General features: G+C 40.2%; 1 protein-coding gene across 1 annotated transcript in view; it reads left to right on the forward strand.

Moving 5' to 3' along the window:
- Positions 1 to 10,992: 10,992 nt before the first annotated feature.
- Positions 10,993 to 13,783, forward strand: part of LOC142349474 (H(+)/Cl(-) exchange transporter 5-like) — a 47,922-nt gene continuing 45,131 nt past the window's right edge. The window contains exons 1-2 of the mRNA XM_075401060.1: positions 10,993 to 11,412; positions 13,284 to 13,574. Coding sequence (XP_075257175.1) covers positions 11,040 to 11,412; positions 13,284 to 13,574 — 664 coding nt within the window. The 5' untranslated portion in view covers positions 10,993 to 11,039. The remainder of the gene's footprint in view (positions 11,413 to 13,283; positions 13,575 to 13,783) is intronic.

Consider the following 13,783-nt stretch of genomic DNA (forward strand, 5'->3'; position numbering starts at 1 on the left):
AAGAATAAAATTAATATTTATTTACATTTGTCTGAGACATCAATTTAGACAATTCTAAGAACAATCCTAAAAATTGAATGGAAATTTTTCCCTGCATACAAAAATTAGCCTATTTACTTCTCATTTACATCTGTTATCAATATCTGTAAAATCGTTCAGATTCCGCATTTTTCAAATTTTTGTAATTCTGGGGTTATTCGGATTTGCCCTATTCCTAAATATCCCAATTGCGGGGGTGTTGCAAAATTCGTTTTGTGATGCACAAAACCTTTATATGCCCAATTAATCTCTATCAAGTCAAAATTATGATTTAAACTAATATTTTAAAACATTTACAATCGAAGTTTTTTAATTGGACTATGAATCGTTTTTAGGTAAATCTGACGGTGAACGCAATGTTCGAAAACGATATTTAAAGCAAATTAATTTTTAGTTGGCAATTCTGTTTTCTCTGCAACCAAGAGCGAGTTTAGAGATTGAAATACTGGTAGATATTGATGGGATACCGTAAAAGAAATCAACCTGCTAATGTGGAGTAATTTTTAGTAGTAGTAGTAGTAGTAGCAGCAGTTGTAGTAGAAGTAGTAGTAGTAGTAGTAGTAAAAGTAGTAGTAGTAGTAGTAGTAGTAGTAGTAGTAGTAGTAGTAGTAGTAGTAGTAGTAGTAGTAAAAGTAGTAGTAGTAGTAGTAGTAGTAGTAGTAGTAGTAGTAGTAGTAGTAGTAGTAGTAGTAGTAGTAGTAGTAGTAGTAGTAGTAGTAGTAGTACTAGTAGTAGTAGCAGTAGTAGTAGAAGTAGTAGTAGTAGTAAAAGTGGGGGACAAAATCCAACCTCACCTCCACGTGGTGTCCCCTGGGGGTAGGTCATGTGCTGCGGCTCTACGCTCACATGGTCGAGCTAACGAGGCACTGGTCTTCTAGTTTGTGGCGCAACTAGTCGTATCTCAGCCTTCAAACACCAAAGCAATGAGTACAATCAACGATGGCCCCGAGTCCCGGGTAAGGGGTGCTAAGAATCTCCCGAGGAACCAACTCAGAATTGCAACTTTAAACGTCAGAACACTGACCCAAGCCGGATCTCTAGAGGCTTTGAAAATGGATCTGGCGCGATACAAGTTGGATATTCTGGGAGTGCAGGAGACGAGATTGCAGGAGCAAGAAATTGATCTCGGAGACCACAAGCTCTACCTGTCTGACTCGTGGTTGTCTGGTGTAAAGTCGAGACAAGGAGGTGTGGGCGTTGCTGTAAAGAAGTCATTGATAAACAGCATCGTAGAACAAGTGGCTCTAAGTGAACGTATTTGCTACGTCAAGTTCGCGGCCCAGAGGAGAGCCAATCTAGCTGTTGTTGTCTGCTACGCACCTACGAATGAAGCTAGTCTCCAAGAGAAGGATTTGTTTTTGTTCCAGTTTCAAACATAGGGAGCGTATTTGTGTCATCGGTGACCTCAATGCAGAGCCTGGACACCAGTTGAATGACACCATGAGCTGCAGAGGCCCGTTTGGAATGGGTGAAGAAAATGAAAACTCTGAAAAGTTGTTATCATTTTGCACTTCACACAAATTGCTCGTAGGTGGTACATGGTTCCAGCATCGACAAGTGCATCGGTACACCTTCAACCCTCCCGATCCGAGTTGTCGAAAAAAGATGCTGGATCACATTCTGTTTGCAGAGAGATACAGAGGATGTCTGACGAACGTGAGGTCCAGAAGAGGGAAAACCACAATTACCGATCACGAACTGGTCATTGCGGAAGTATCTATGAAACTTTTGTCTAAAAAGTCATGCTTCACGCCCAGAATCAGTTCTGCAAAGCTGCAAGATGAAACAACGCGTGACTTATTCACGCAGGAGGTCAAGTTACATCTTGATAAGAGCGGCGATTTCGAGAATACAGAGCAGTCTTGGGACAATTTTTGAAAAGCCCTGAACCAAGCAGCAGTGAAATGCCTCCTTCCGGACAAGCAAGTGAACAAACCTTGGATTTCTCCAGATTCTCTGGAGCTTATCCGGAAACGAGCCGATCTACAGTTAAAGAAACACAGCAGCGCGGAGGCGCTGTTAGAGTTCACAAACTGCTGTAAGGAAGTCAGAAAAGCTCTACGTGCAGACAAACGGGCATGGCTTGAACGCAAAGGCCAAGAAGTGCAGAGCTTCGCGGACAGAGGCAACTTAAAGGAGGTTTTTGGGGCATCACAGCAGATTTGCCGAAACTGGAGGCCCCAGTTGACCAAATTAGTTTCAAGCACTGGCGTCAACTTACGGACGAAAGAGGAACGACTTGAACGCTGGACGGAACATTTTAGTCAACTCCTGAATCCCTCAACATTCAGTTGCAGTACGAGATTGGATGCCGAAGAAGCAGCTGAAAGCTTGCCGATTGACCTGAGCCCAATTCGATTTGAAGAAGTGCTTGAAGCTGTCCGCAGGTTGAAGAATGGCAAGGCAAGTGGACCCGATAACATTTCCTGTGAGATGTTGAAAGCACACAAGGGTATTGTCGAGTGGCTCTGGGACATCATAGATAAATGTTGGTCGACGGAAGTTCTGCCCGATGACTGGAAGGTAGCAGAAATTGTCCCATTATACAAGAGTAAAGGAAAGAGGTCAGAGTGTTCGAACCACCGAGGGATCTCTCTATTGTCAGTACCAGGCAAAGTGTTCGCTTCCGTTACTCTCAATCGATGCAAAGATTCAGTGGATCGCGTCTTAAGGGAAGAGCAGTGCGGCTTCAGAAAAAGCAGAGGATGCGCCGATCAACTCTTTGCCCTGCGTCAAATAATAGAGAAATCAATGGCGTTTCAATTGGATATTAGCTTTTGTTTCATAGACTTTCGAGCGGCATTCGATTCTGTCGATCGTGAGCAGATGTACCAGATAATGAAACACTATGGTCTGCCGCAAAAAGTGATAAACATCATAAGAAACAGCTATGATGGATTCAAATGTCGAGTCAAAGCCGAGGGTGAGAAGGGACGCTTATTTGATGTCAGAACAGGCGTTAGGCAGGGTGATGTGTGGTCCCCAATCCTATTCGGCCTTGTCATCAACTACATTTTAGCTAACTCGGTGCATGGAGGATTAGACATTGGGAGATTGGTGGCTGACTTAGATTTTGCTGATGATGTTGCTCTCGTGGGGGTCTCAGACAGTGAGGTGCAAGAAAACCTACATCGAATCGAGGCCCTAGCGGAAGCCGCTGGTCTGAAGATTAATGTGGCCAAAACAAAGAATATGGGCGTAAAATGCGACAGTCCAAATGTAGTGCCTAGTATCCAACAGAACGTGGAGATACTCACTGGAACACATAAAGGCAAACTAGGACTCCTGGCAGAGACATCTAGCCAGTCACGACTAACCATCGGCACGGAGGTGCTGCTGGGAACGAAAAAGAAAGCGGGCTGGTTCGAAACACAAGATGGCCGGAAGCTCAGATTGAAAAGCTTAGCGGAGGCTAAGCCAGCGTTGGTAGCTTCACAACAACAATCTGCAGTAGCGGATTTAGAGTCGCTAGAAAATGAGAGTGGGTCAGCGGTGGCTGATCAAGAGTCTTTAAGATGTCAGAACTGTCAGCGGCAATTCAGTACAGTTACCGGACGCAAAGTGCACCAAACAAGATTCTGCAAAGCCGGTTTGTCAAAGAATGTCGTCGACAAGTCAAAGTTCGAGCAACTAGAGGCGAGCCTCACCTGTGACAAGTGTGAAAGGAAGTTCAAAACAGTCAATGGCCGAAAAATTCACCAATCGAGATACTGTGGCAAACCTAAAGCAGCTGCCACACGCGTGTTTTCCTGCAAAGTACAAGATGTTATCGGAAACGAGTTTGAAAACATAGAAGCGTTCAAGTATCTCGGATCATATGTCAGCCTCAAGCATGGAGACCTCCAGGAAGTCAATTGCAAACTTGCAGAAGGTAGACAACGGTTTGCTAACTTCCAAAATCTCTGGAAGAGCAAGCAGCTCAGCGTGCACCTCAAGTGCAATTTGTACAAAGCACTCGTTTTATCAGCCGTGCTGTACAGCTCAGAGACTTGGACTCTTTCGAAATTAATGGAGAGAAAACTTGAGAGTTTCCACTGTGGTTGTCTTCGGAGAATTCTACGTGTGTCATATCTGGAGAAAGCAACGAACGATGAAATTATGTCAAGATCGCGAATGCCCCAACTATCCACGATGATCATGCTCAAACGGATAAAATGGTACGGTCACATCCAGAGAATGGAACCAGGAAGATTAGCCCGCAGTGCCTTCGATTGGGACCCGCCCGATCAATACGCCCATGCCAGACGCGCTCCTGGGGGGCAACGGAAAACGTGGATGAGTCAAATCGAAGGAGACTGTGTACGAAACAAAGTATCGTCCACCAGTTTGCAGGAGAAAGCAGCAACCGGGTCAAAGAATGCCTTCAACAATTTCGTCGTACAGCACTTCACAGAATAACCAAACAAATAACTCTTCTTGTTTTGTTTGTATTTGTATTTGTATTTGTATTTGTTGCCAACCGTGCCTTTATTTCATATTTGGAATTGGAATTAAAGTGTTGAAACAGTAGTAAAAGTAGTAGTAGTAGTAGTAGTAGTAGTAGTAGTAGTAGTAGTAAAAGTAGTAGTAGTAGTAGTAGTAGTAGTAGTAGTAGTAGTAGTAGTAGTAGTAGTAGTAGTAGTAGTAGTAGTAGTAGTAGTAGTAGTAGTAGTAGTAGTAGTAGTAGTACTAGTAGTAGTAGTAGTAGTAGTAGTAGTAGTAGTAGTAGTAGTAGTAGTAGTAGTAGTAGTAGTAGTAGTAGTAGTAGTAGTAATAGTAGTAGTAGTAGTAGTAGTAGTAGTAGTAGTAGTAGTAGTAGTAGTAGTAGTAGTAGTAGTAGTAGTAGTAGTAGTAGTAGTAGTAGTAGTAGTAGTAGTAGTAGTAGTAGTAGTAGTAGTAGTAGTAGAGAATACGGGTATGTTTCCCGGGTTTTCAATTTGTGCCCCTGAGTAATTCCAGTTTCAGTTGTCAAGTTTTTTCCAATTGTTGCAATCGTCACATCTGCAAATTGTACGCCAAGAGCATCTGTTTGTCAGGCTGAATTGAGTTGTGAAAAAGTGCAAGTATGCTTTTGTGATAGTGTGTTTGTTTAATTTGCCTCCATATTTTTGAATATTTCTATTTACAACGTTGTACAGTTGTTTCGTTCGATGGAGGAAGTTTTCATCGGATTTGACTAGTCGTTATTTTCGATGATTTTCAGTTCACCTCTACAGTGTTGCCTTGTCCTCTCGTCTTCAAGGGTTTTAAAATCTGTCGGAATGTCAATTTCATTACGTGTGATAGCTAGGAAGAAAAGAAGATCATGCAGTTCAAGGTAGTGACAGAGTGTGAGGAGTTTTAGGCTAATGAGACGTTCTTTGTAACTTCGGAGTGCGTTTCCTAGAATCCATTTAATAGCCTTCATCTGCACTTTTTCAATTTTGTACATGTTGGTGCGGTTTGGCAACCATGTTTGTGGGCAGTACGTTAGTACTGGAACAGTATAACCAGTATAGCAGTTCATTTTGGTTGACGTTGAGCTGATTGCTGACATATTTCGTTTTATTTGGAAAAAAGCACTGGTCGCTTTTTCCCACTCTGTGGTCGCAGTTGCCTTGCCATGAGAGATTTGATGTTATTCTTAAACCAAGGTCTTTCTGAGATTCAGTTGGTTTTACTTCCTGGTCACATATAGAGGTCATGAGATTTCCTGAACAATGAACTTATAGTCATGAACAACGAACTTATAGTCGTCTGCAAATCCAAAACCTTCAATATCGGGACTTGCATCTGGTAAGTCATTTATAAAAATTAAGAACAGTAGTAGTCCAAGTATGGAAGCTTGTGGGACTCCACTTGTTACGTTCTCCAATTTTGAATAACAATTTCCAATTTTGAAAAATTGTTCTCTATCTTCTAAGTAAGAGTGCAAGAGTAATAATAAATTTCCTCCTACATCAAAATTTTCGACTTTCTTTATGAGAAAGTGATGTGGTACTTTATCAGAAGCTTTTGCAATTTCGTCAAAAATCACTTTTTCGAAAATTTTGGACACACAACAAAGTAAACTAATGGGTCTGTAGCATAGATAGAAGATAGAAGGGAATTTTCCTTTATTGGCCATTGTTTGAAAAAGAGGGACGAGTGACTTGCTCAAAGTTGCTGAGCAAAATTTAAAAATTATGTAACCAAAACTATCGGGCCCGTTTGACTTGTTGAGTTTTAGTTTACTTGATTTATCTGTTATCAATTTTTCTCTTATATGCAGAGAATTAAGTTTTCTCCTCAAGACTGCTGGTTTCAAATCAACTTTGTTACTGTAAAATTTTTGGAAGATTGAATTAAAGAGTTCTGCTTTGTGTTGATCGGTTTAAGCGCTCGTGTTTGCATAGTTTACAATGGGAGATATGAAAGGACTCTTACTTGTCGCCCGAAGATATCTCTGTATATTACTGAACCGTCGCCCTATGAAGACTTCGGATTCAAAACTTGACTGATCTTTTTCCATTTCAATTGATATTTGTTTTTCAAGATTCTTTTTTTTGAGGCTCCTGCTCAGATTCAATATCTGCCATTGTTACTTTTTTGTTTCCAGTTTCTTGATTAGCTGGGATGCTGATGGTGTTAACCACGCGGGAAGTGAGGCTCGATGCCGCTTGAGTTTAGGAATGTTTGCTTCGAGGATCTTGTTTATCCATTTGTACCATTCTTGAACCAGGACTTTCACATTGCTGTAGCAGTACGGATCAAAAGGTGATTTCGTTATTTGCTGATTTAGATGCTCCCAGTTTGCTCTTTTGAAAGCAAATTTGACATCTCCATCAGATGCGTGGGGATGGATGAAGGTGCTCAAGTAAATGCAGACTGGGATGTGATCAGAGCAAGGTTTTTTTTTGGTTTGTGGAGTATTTAGGAAAAAGATTATTGTCCAAGTCGCAGCTTATATTTGGGTCGAGGGTGTTGACTAGGACTACATCAAGTTGTCTCTGAGCAATGTTTGAAAAATTTAATTCAAACAAATTTTCAATGAATGCATTTTCATAATCATCACTTGAGCTCAATGATTCCCAGTCAGTTTTGGAAGAATTTATGTCTCTCGTCAGTATCAAATTTTCACATATCTGATTTGAGCGTGTTAATTCAATTTCATAAAGTAGGTTTGATAGTTGTGCAGATAAACATAGGAATGGACTTCCAGTGGGTGGATTGTAGACACAGCAGATTAGTATAGGTTTTGGTTTAGTAGATTTTGATTGCCGCATAATCGTCATGTACTATGCTTAGTTTTACTTGCTCATGTTCAATCGAATTTCGGATTCCTATTAGAACACCGCCATGTTTAGAAGTGAACATATCTGGGTCCCTATCGTTTTGATATATGCTGTAATTTGGCATGATCAAGGCAGTATTTGGCACATGTGGTGTGAAACCAGTTTCTGTCAGACAAAGGAGATCGTATTTCAAAGTTGCGATTGCGTTTCAGAATGCCATTCTTCTTTCTAGGCTTAGAAGGCTTCTGACGTTAAACGTTAGCATTTTGATTGAGGTTAGTCGAGACCCATCTTCATCATCTGAGGAAGAGTCTTCAGTGTTTGGGTTGGAGTCGGTGTTGGTCACCCATGCACCATTTACCTTTACTTCAACTGTTAGATTTCGAATAAAAATTTCTTTGCGATCAAATTGTTTTTCGTCTATTAGTTTTCGGTGGGTTTTCAGACATTCGTTTTCTCTTTTAGCATGGACTGGTGACAACTCAGGGCTCACGAAGATTTGCTTATTGAAATCCTTTCAGCGAAAAGCAGATTTCAGTACTAGGTCTTTGCTGATGGGGTTTTTAGGAGTATCAGAAGGGTGTGTGTGAGTGTCTTTGTGGAGTCGTATCTTCCAATGCGGTGAATTTTGCTAAGTTTTTTGTCTTCGATGTTGAGAAAGTCGAGCATCTCTTCTACAGCCGCCATTTCAGCGTGAATTTGTTCATCGGCCTATTTTGACGTGAGCTCTGGTACTCCACGGACGAGAATAACAAGTCCGTCATTTGATTTTGTGCTATAAAATGCTGTTTTAGTCACACCTTTTGTTACTTTTCCAAGAGACTGGCGTAACGTTTTGGTTTCTTCAGTTCACTGAGGTTAAGTTTTGATGTCTCTATCATTTGGTTTGATTTTTCGATACTTTGTGCAAACATTTTCATTTGTTCCTTGATTACAATGAGTTGATCATTAATTTTAGAGGTTTTATTGTCAATGGCATTGTTTTTGTTTTCTTTGCAGTCATTGCAGATGTGAAGGAGATTTTTATCTAATTTGATCAGGACGTCAATGTCGGTCTTATCGAAACTCGTGCATTTAGAAGTCATATGCATAACTTTGGGGCAAAAGAAGCACGTGAATTTATGCTTTTTCAGTTTCTCATTGCAGGAATTACACAATTCTGATTCTCTGGGTGACATTTTGGGTAAGCACTAAATAAATTTTTGGGGTTTGCAGTGAACTCAGTAAAATAGAGGGACAACGCGTATTTTTTGTAATGTTCTGCCTATGGGACCAATACTGGCACCGCCGGCAGACAGCAACTATAAATTTACAAAGTATACAAACTGCTAGTGTCTATGGAACCAAAACCGACGACAACGAAAAGAGGTAGTGTGATGAAGAATGAAAAACCAAAAAGTAATGGAGTCTATGGAACCAATACTGGCACCGACGGCTTTAGTAGATGAAACGACTAGTTGTCTATGTGTCTATGGAACCAATACTGGCACCGACGACAAAGGAAAGCAAAGGGTGAAGGTGATGGCTCATGAAAACCAAGAACTAAGGAGCCTATGGAAACAATGCTCGCACCGACGGCGAGATTAACAAAAGATTTTATTTAATAATTAGCCTATGGAACCAATACTGGCGCCGACGGCTTAAGTAGATAAAAAACGTTACCTTGAATTAGTAGGTTGGATTGAAACAGCCACACTTGCAGAAACTCCTCTCACACTGAAACTCTTCAAGATGACTAGCTACGTTCAGGGCAATAAAGAAGTTAACAGGGAATAGGATTTTGGGCTTTAGGATTGAGCCCAAGTTACTAAGGGCTAGTTGATGCAGGTGGACGTTGTCGTTTCTAATGTGTTTTTGGCTGTTGTAGACTTTCTGACTGATGCTTCTGTATACCCAGCTGGCCCTACTGGCCTTTTTTGGATTAAATTGTTAGTAGTTTGGGTCCGCTTTTGTTATCAGAGGAATCTCCCCGATTCGGTATTCCAATGACGTACACTTTTTTATTTGCAAGCCGAACTAGCTCGTTTGCTAGATTATTGAGTTCCTCGGCTACTTCGTGAGGGTCTTGGGTTGACGGTACATCGCCTTTGAATAGGTCGTTGCCGGCAATGAAGATAACAATTCGGTCGTAGGAATGGCTGGTGGGAAAAACTCTGAAAGGTGGCGAACTTGAGCACCGGGTAGTGACAAAATATTGAAGTTTGGGAAGTTGAGATGTTTTATTTGGGAGTCTCCGAGAATTATGTTTTTTGAGGCCGAAGACGTGATAGCGCAAATGGGGATATACAGCAACAAAAAGTGCCCGTATTGCTAGGAACGACGGGTCTTTGGAATATAATCCTGTGGAACCAATGCTGGCACTGGCGGATATGTTCAAGTCCCTAGCTCAATTTGATCTGAAATTACACAGTTTGTAAATTTGTTCAGAATCTATTTAACAAGTTTAATCTAAGCTATTTAATAAGTTTATCACAACAGTTAGGGCATGCTCTTCATTGCCCAAAAGGTGGCTATACGCAAAGACAATATGGCTTCCATGACACTTTTGTCAGCCTGCTCAATGAGATCTGCGATAATGTCGAAGTAAAGCGCTGTCGTCCACAAATAACTGAATTTTGTTATCTAATAAACTGAACGAAACAAACTGGGGTTAATGTAAAACCCTTGGACTTTTTCCTAAATTCTGTTTTATTATTATTATAATAGAGGTATCACTACTGATGAGCACGTTTCAGCAGAATATTCTTTGATGTGAAAGTGTTTAATTCGTATGCTAAGAGTTGCCCAAGAAGCATACCAAGAAGGATAATCGATTTCGAGAAAGCCACATTCTGTCAGTTAATCTCATGTACAGGAGGAGGAGCATCAAAAGCCATACCCAGATTGGCTTCCAGGATCAGCGACGGGAAAGAAGATTCATGTTCGGACGGTAGGGCATCACGTACAGTAGGGCAGAAAATGCGGGCTTTCGCGTTGCTGAATACACTGCCTCCGTGGCGCACGCTCCGTGGCGTGAAGTGCTGTACTTAGGCGCGAAGTGCTGAACTTCAAGAGACATTAAATCCTCTCTGCAGCCTTTCCCTTTAAGCTTCTGAACCCTTCACTGTCAGCTACAAGAAGCTCATTTGTAGTTGGGTGATTGTCTTCTCCACAAGATGCTATGTTGGAAGATGAAAAGGTTTCTGCTTCTATAGTTATTCCAATATGTAGCGTGACGGGTTACCACTGGTAGCAAAGGCAGCTCTCTGATGCAAAAAATTCTTAGGATAAGTTACTGCAACCATTGGAACAGTGAGAACAAACAAATTAGACTGCAACTGTACCGGCTGCAACACAGCCATGTGTGAATGGCACAGAAGCCTAAACTCCCTCTGTCTCCATTGCAAGAATTTTGTTGATTAAAAATGTGACCTGTAGATTTTGAAAATGACTAACTACCGTAAATTAATAACTACCGTATCTAACAATATTTAGCAAAGAACGATATCGTTGATGTGGAGCTCACGTATTGGTAAAAGAACTTACTAACATTGTAGCAGTTCCTAATCACTAAGCTGGCGCATGGCGTGATTTTTTGCTTCAAATAACCTGTTCGCTTTTAAATTTAAATAAAACAATTGATTTTGTTTAAATTATTTACACTTATTGTATAGTTAGCGTCAGTCATGTCGATAATGTAGTATCTCTCTTTTTAAAATGAACCTTTTTTGGTTTCAGTTGACGAATGAAGTGTTCACATAAACGTGTTCGCCTCAAAAACTGTGTTTGATGTCTAACGAAAACCAAACTGAAGACTTGCATGCTATTTTTATATCTGAATCTAATCCTAATTTTGATAGTTCCCAGCTTGCTTTCGCCCATCCGTTAGAGGAGGACGTTACCCCGACACAATTTTCCGTACCAGTCGAAGAGGACGAAACATCTGCTCCTAAGCCAATTAACGAAGGAACAAATCCCGAGCAAATCAATCAAAGCACGGCAAGTGCTGATCCCGGCAAGATTAAGTCTCCAATTAAAGCATTTTCCTCGGCTGCGGCTACCGCGCTGCCAAAAGTAGACAAGATGATCAATGGATCATCCAGCAGACATTACAAGACATTGGCCAGCACAACTAGTGAAGACGATGAAAGGCTTCTGCAAGGTTCGATCTTGGTTTTTGGCCCTGTTTTAATTTGGTAGCTGATGTTTGCTTAACGTTGCTAGGAGAATTGGCGGACAGGTCCTTTAGCTGACCAGGAAAAAATGAGAATCTTCGCCGACCGCAGCTTCGGAATTAATATACTACCGCATTTTACGTAATTTATCGGCTAATGTTCTCATTTTGTGGTCGTCGATACAATACATTTTTCAAAACGAATTACTTTGTTCACGCATGCTGATGGAAACAAAACATTTTGTGCTCATAGGAACAGGAATCAATTTTGTAAAAATTAGATAAACTCATGCACAGAAATACTCGAATTATCTACTCGTAAGGAATGATTGTTTAAATTTTGGTGCTAAAATTGGAAACTAAAATAATCGAGACGGCTGGGAACCATCTCTGTGAGGTGGTAAAAAACAATCGGATGAGTCCAGATTGGTGCCCACCGTTTGCTCCGCTTAAACCGCAAAAATGTATTTTATGTGCATCTTCTTTTCTCCGCATGGTGACCAGTAGTTTTTGATCTGTTGGCCTATCAATTAACTTTGCCTATACGCAAATAGAAATTTTGAGAAGGAGTTAGTCCACAGTACAGATATTTAATAGCCGCACAGCGATAGCTGGGGCTATTATTGGCCTTCTCTTGGTTTTTTACAATTCAAAGAATTTGAATTGTATTGGGGCGCTGTCTTTTTTTTTAAGATCTGTTCACACATTTTCATGATTTTTGAAGTCAAATTGGAGTAGTGATTTTGGTCACGCCGAAACAGGAAATGGAGCGAAAAAGCGAGTGGTTTGGCGGCGTGAATTTTTTTCGCTCTAATTTTAAAGTAGAGTGAGAAAATGGTGTTTGAACAAAAATTCGGTTTCTCGGTAGTGGTTTTTTGTTCACATGCGGCAATTTCACTCTGATTTTTACTGTTTTTTCGATTTTTTGGATCGGTTTTTTTTCTAAATGGTTTTCCCAATCCATTCAAAGCTCATTCTAGGCCTAGTTTTTTGTGTGAATTAAATTTTCATTTCTCGTTAGTGGTTTTTTTGTTCACATGCGGCATTTTCACATTGATTTTCTGTTTTTTTTTCTTATTTTTTTATCAGAATTTTTTAAAAATGGTTTTCTCAATTCACTCTTAGTCCATTCTAGGTCTGGTTTTTCTGTTTAGTCATTGAAAATTTTTTGAATTGTACGTCAGGACTTGTCCTGCTGTTTTTTTATTTCGTCGTCATGATTTTTGTTACGACCATATGACGTCACAGCCACTTTTTGTTCATTCGTTCATGCAATTTCAACTGAATTGCATGTGTGACGTCATTTTTCGCTCTTAGTGGAGCGAGTTTTTTTGTTCATGCGCGTGATTAAATTTTTGGTCACACTTAACTCACTCTCAAAAATGATTTCCTCACTTTGAAATCGACTTTTATTAACTTTAATTCAAAGAGATAAGGTCAAATGGGTGTGTGTCACTCTAAATGAATGTTATTAAAGAGCAGCTAATAGAGGCAGCAATAACTTATACAGATTTTTAATCAAAATATAACAGATCAACCTTCAATGAAAAGACGAATTTTTTTGATCTGTCTTTTTTAATGTTTTTTTTTAGACTGCCGATCTGCGAATCTATTGCGGCTATTTTCTGGCAATCTGCCAGCTATGTTTTCTTATTGTGGTTTATCAAACTGTTTGGTTTATCCAAAGAAAAAAACTTACATTGAATACTTTCACCATTGAGCAGCCCTTGGATTCAAAACACTTTATTTGGTCTAAACAACTATTTTGATACCAAAGATTAACCTGAAACGTTGATATAAGTTAAAGTTGATTTACCATAAATTCATCAATTTATTCAAGAAATTTCTTTTATTAACAGGAATGTCAAGCGAAGCCGCAGCTTACGACTTCAAGCACGTTGGAGATTTCTCTCAAGGGACTATATTTGGAAAAGATGAAGTTGATCCAAATAGTGGAAGAGAGGAAGAAACAGCGCCTATGAATTACAGTTATGGCGATTTTCACACAATTGATTGGGTTCGAGATATTCAGAGAGATCGCATGAGACATCGACAGCTGATCAAAAGGTGTAATGCTGAGGGAAATGACTGGAGAAGCACATTAAGGAGATATTATGACTCTCTTAACGCCTGGATATGCGTATTTTTAGGTTAGTTATTTTGTGACCAGTTCTAGTATTTCATTTGACTAAGGTCGTCCAATGAGTTTTATCAAGCCATGTGAAAGAGTTGCTCTCTTGTTTTGACTATTGAATGAACTGTGGCCGGTCATCGTATTCAACTTGAAACACTACGTGCAAGTTTAAAAATGCCAGATCTCCACAGTGTCAGTTTGCCAAGTGCATGTTTTCCCGGTAGA

Source organism: Convolutriloba macropyga, chromosome 11 (genome assembly GCF_964194025.1).
Source record: "Convolutriloba macropyga chromosome 11, txConMacr16.3, whole genome shotgun sequence".
NCBI classification, from domain to species: domain Eukaryota; kingdom Metazoa; phylum Xenacoelomorpha; order Acoela; family Convolutidae; genus Convolutriloba; species Convolutriloba macropyga.